At 44.2% G+C, this 4,667-nt stretch overlaps 1 protein-coding gene across 1 annotated transcript; it reads right to left on the bottom strand.

Moving 5' to 3' along the window:
• Positions 1-1,073: 1,073 nt before the first annotated feature.
• Positions 1,074-3,890, bottom strand: LOC142034031 (uncharacterized). The gene is made up of 2 exons (XM_075034737.1): positions 1,763-3,890; positions 1,074-1,636 (listed from the first exon to the last, which is right to left on the bottom strand). Exon 1 carries the CDS (start codon positions 3,825-3,827, stop codon positions 2,412-2,414), a length of 1,416 nt encoding a protein of 471 aa, XP_074890838.1. The 5' UTR covers positions 3,828-3,890; the 3' UTR covers positions 1,074-1,636; positions 1,763-2,411.
• Positions 3,891-4,667: the final 777 nt, after the last annotated feature.

Raw genomic sequence — 4,667 nt, 5'->3', positions numbered from 1 at the left:
GCATGCAAGCATTTGGTGTCCATGCGCACAAGCATAAACGGTGATTGGTTACATCGGTACTGTCCACGCGCACAGATGTAAGAAAAGGTTAGTTATACATGCGCATAAACATAGGACATAATTGGCCGTATTAATTAGAGCATGCAAGACTTGTCTTAGTCCAATTGGTCGAGATAAGTCCTTGAATTGAGGTTGTTTGTGCCAAGTTCCCTTTATCGTGGAATGCGCACCTGTGTTTTTCTAATTGGGATCTTTCTTCTTCTATCTTCTTGTTTAGTCTGTTCAAAGCCTTCTAAAGGCGTCTGGAACACTCTTGTGACCATGAGCTACTTTCAGGCCCGATAACTAAGTTCCATATAAATGAACCCTACATCTCCCCCTCTTTTATTGTTTTTTGTTTCAATTAACACAGCCTTACTTGATCCATCAATTAATTTGTAAACACATTGCAACACACAAGGATGGACCATCTTGTACATTCTTGTGCGGTTTTGCTCCGCAAACTCAGCCCAGCAATCGGTAGGTGCCAGCTTTCCGTGGGCGTCCCCACAGAGGCAACGACGGCCTCACCGTACACCAACCCGATGCTCTTCAGAAAATCCCGGTATCTATACATTTGCAGAGGAACGGGTTTTAGCACACGTGGCCAGCGGGTGCCAAAAGCCGCCTCATTTAGAAACTCATGACGCGTGCGCTCACTGGCCAGGCGCGCTGCACGAGTCATAGCCATCTTGTCCATTTGTTCATGGGCTTTGTGATGCGGTTGCAATGCACTGAGAATTTTGATCTGTTATGTTAGCCAGGATGACCTACGCATTAGTTTTTGGCTGAGGTGGTATTCGTATTGCTGCCGCACCATCTATGATGCTCCGGATGATGATGATCGTGTAAATTGAACGGAAGTCCATTGTGGGTTTGCACCTGTGAAAACACAAGCATAATCTCGCCCCAGGTTATTAATGAAAAGGTGGACTTTCCCATTGCTCTGTTTCTAGATCTTTAACTAAGGCAATGACCTTATCTCCAATTGTAGTTTTAACTAACTCTCTGTCTTTCTCCGTGTTTTGTTCTGGTTTGTTTGTTTGTTTGTTTTTTCTTTTTTTTTTTTTTTTTTTTGGACAAATAAATGACTATATATTGGGGTATCCTAAAACCACTGCCACACCAGGCTCTGAAGAGTAAAGTTCCACCGAGTGCTGGTCAAGATTAAATTGTATGTGTATATATATATATATGCTATAATAACTCTAAACTGCTTATTCTCAATACGATCAGTTATAGGTTAGTAGGTTAGTTGGTTAGTCAAATTTCTATTAGAATGGTTACACACACACACACAAAAATAATATATATATATAAATTTTTTTTTTTTTTTTTTACTATCCTTTCTACCCACTCGCACTAAGATACATATCTAAAGCCGGTATCATACTCCACATTTTTCACACGCATTCTTAATTTCCGCATTGACTGCCGCTCTCTGTCGTGATTTGTCCAGTCAGTCTGTCTAGGGCTTCGGGACCTGCTGATGTCTCCGCTGCCTCTTGCTCTCGATCTTCTGAGTTGTTTGTGTCATCTGGTCGCTCAATCCACGGCTTGACCCATTTCGCCGGTATCTAATGGGGCTGTTCGTTACCTGTGGAAACACAAGCATACCCTCTTCCCCAAGTAAATAACTTGCAAGGTCCCTGCCATTGCTGTAAAACTGGAATGACTTCAGATTTCCAGGATCCATCCTGAAGATACACAAATCCCGCTTTACCCGTTCTGCTGCTAGCATCAGTAAAAATGGTAATGGCCTCCAGCAGCTTTTTGCTGCAAATAGAGCGTGGTTCCATTGTTAACATTGTTTTAAATAATGGGTGAGGGGGGTGGTGATTATCCACTTTCCCCTTGAAGTCCAGCAGAGCTACTGCAAGACAGTCACTTTTTATCATGGCCTTATTCACAATATCAACTGACATAGGTAAAATAATTTTGTCCATTTGCTTCCCTGAAATTTGTATCGCCCTCACCCCTGCTTTTTGAATGCACATTCCCAGAGCTTCAATTCTAGTGACTACCGTTTTTGACATGCTAGCAGGCAAGAATATCCATTCTAGTATTACCAATGGGTTTTGTTTCTGTCGTTCATCCCACTGACCCAAAATTCCCGCAACTTCCTTATCTGAGTTATATACATATAAATTTATGGGTAAATCAGGGATATATCTGCCAGACATAGATGATGTAATTTTTTGTTCAATTGCCATCAAGGCTTGCTGCCCTGGTGCATTTAGTTGTAGTACGGAAGTTAAGCTATTGCTGCCCCGTAATAAGTCCAGCAGTGGCTGCAAGTCTGTATTTGTGATACCACAATAAGGCCGGATCCACTGTAGGTCTCCGACAAGTTTTTGCACATCATGTATATTTCATATGTCTTTGTGTAGCGACAGCTTTTGTGGACAAACAGAGGCTTCCGCAACTTGCAAACCCGGATATAGTGTTAACGGTGTTCCATCTTTTTTAAACCTTGATCGACAGTCGCTGGCTTTGTGTCCGAACTTGTCGCACTTGTTACAGACCCCAGGAAAGTTTGACTGACTGCTGTTAGTTAGTGCTGGCATAGATCGAGGCTGCGTTGCTATGCGTTGAGGGCACACACGTCTCAAATGCCCCGGCTGACCACACCGATAACACGCTAAGGGGTCTTTGTGTGGGCCGTAGTCTCCTTTTCCCTGCCGCACTATCGGTTGTAGAGCTACCGCGAGTGCTACAGCGTGAGCGTCAGCAAGTATTTTAGCTTTCTCTCGTCCTTGTATTATAGTAGCCAAATCCTCGTTTGCATTATTTGAATCAGGGTATATGCTAGGTATAATTTGTTCATGTTGAACGGTGGTATCTGGGGGCTGTTTTCTCGTAGGTGGATTTTTACTCACTCCCTGATCCTGTAGGGTTTCCTTTAATTGTACGGTTAGGGAGGCTTGGGAACTGTCAGATGGCCGATTAATATCGGCAGTCCCAGGGAGTGGAGCAGAAGTCAAGGGCACAGGAGCACGCGGACAAGCTCCAAAAAGTCTCTCTTTCTGCATTTCCGCCAACAATTCTAACATTGTCTCTTTTTGATCTATTATTAAAGTAGCCAAGTCCTTGTTTACGTTATTAGAATCAGTATGTAGCTGGTTTTGAGCTTCCTCAGTATTTTCTAAGTCCGGTTGGGCCCCCCAATCATCAGTGTCCATAGGCAGAGGAATGTCTTCCACTCGTAACGGCGGCTGACTTGTCTCTTTCGGCAAAGGATTTATCACCCCCTGTTCCTCAGGTGTAAGCGGGGCCATGGGGATATCAGCGTTAGTTCCCTTCCCCCAAAAATTCAACTCCTCTACAGGAAAAGCTGCAATCGCCGTTTTCTGTTCCTCTAATGGCGGCGCCGTTGGCAGCAGGGGGGGTTCCTGTGTTTCGCGTACTGTCTCTGCCTCCGAACGATACGGTAGCGGAGCAGGAGCATTAATGATTTGAATTTCTGTCGCTATAGCACGTTTTAGTGCATCCTCAGCAGCAGTTTCTGACGTTATTTGCTGCATCACTTTGAGACACTTTTTCCAATGCGCTACCAGACGTGTAGGTATTTTATTCCCTTCTTCTATAGAGTCCCATATTTCTTTTCCTAACTTCTCCCAAACAGACAATAAAAAGAGAGCCTCAGAGTCATTAAAAAGTCCCCTTTTTTGGCCCCACTGTAACAAGTCCTCTAACTGATCTTTTTTAATATCTATTTTTGTTTCTTCAGCCAGCCTAATAAATGTCTTTATGGCTGCCTTTTCTTTTGCAGATGCTGCGATACCCATGCCGCCCCTTTTTTCACCGTAAGCTCACGATTTTACCTGCTTCTTCCGAGCAGTGAAGTCCTGCTTCTTCCGAGCAGTGAAGTCCTGCTTCTTCCGAGCAGTGAAGTCCTGCTTCTTCCGAGCAGTGAAGTCCTGCTTCTTCCGAGCAGTGAAGTCCTGCTTCTTCCGAGCAGTGAAGTCCTGCTTCTTCCGAGCAGTGAAGTCCTGCTTCTTCCGAGCAGTGAAGTCCTGCTTCTTCCGAGCAGTGAAGTCCTGCTTCTTCCGAGCAGTGTCCAGCGCCATCTTTCCAGCCACCGTGGTCCGCGGCAGTTCCTCGTCTTTTCAGTAGCGTTGCCTCTTGTTCCTCTTCAGATCACGTCGGGGTCCCCAAATGTAGGGTTTAGGGTTAATCCATCTGGGGTCCGGATGATGGAACACCAATATGATGACCAAAGTAGTAGTTTATTGAGCTTAGCCGATCATTTTTATACAATTCTATAAGTTGTTTAGAAAATTCTAATTGGTTGCTGCATGCAAGCATTTGGTGTCCATGCGCACAAGCATAAACGGTGATTGGTTACATCGGTACTGTCCACGCGCACAGATGTAAGAAAAGGTTAGTTATACACGCGCATAAACATAGGACATAATTGGCCGTATTAATTAGAGCATGCAAGACTTGTCTTAGTCCAATTGGTCGAGATAAGTCCTTGAATTGAGGTTGTTTGTGCCAAGTTCCCTTTATCGTGGAATGCGCACCTGTGTTTTTCTAATTGGGATCTTTCTTCTTCTATCTTCTTGTTTAGTCTGTTCAAAGCCTTCTAAAGGCGTCTGGAACACTCTTGTGACCATGAGCTACTT

Source organism: Buteo buteo, chromosome 8, assembly GCF_964188355.1.
Source record: "Buteo buteo chromosome 8, bButBut1.hap1.1, whole genome shotgun sequence".
Taxonomy (NCBI): Eukaryota; Metazoa; Chordata; class Aves; order Accipitriformes; family Accipitridae; genus Buteo; species Buteo buteo.
The sequence above is the reverse complement of the archived record's forward strand: the minus strand, read 5'-3'. Positions and strand labels throughout refer to the sequence as shown.

Bases quoted from the DNA above. Each gene is read 5' to 3' on its own strand.
- LOC142034031 (XM_075034737.1), bottom strand. From the start codon at position 3,827: ATGGGTATCGCAGCATCTGCAAAAGAAAAGGCAGCCATAAAGACATTT.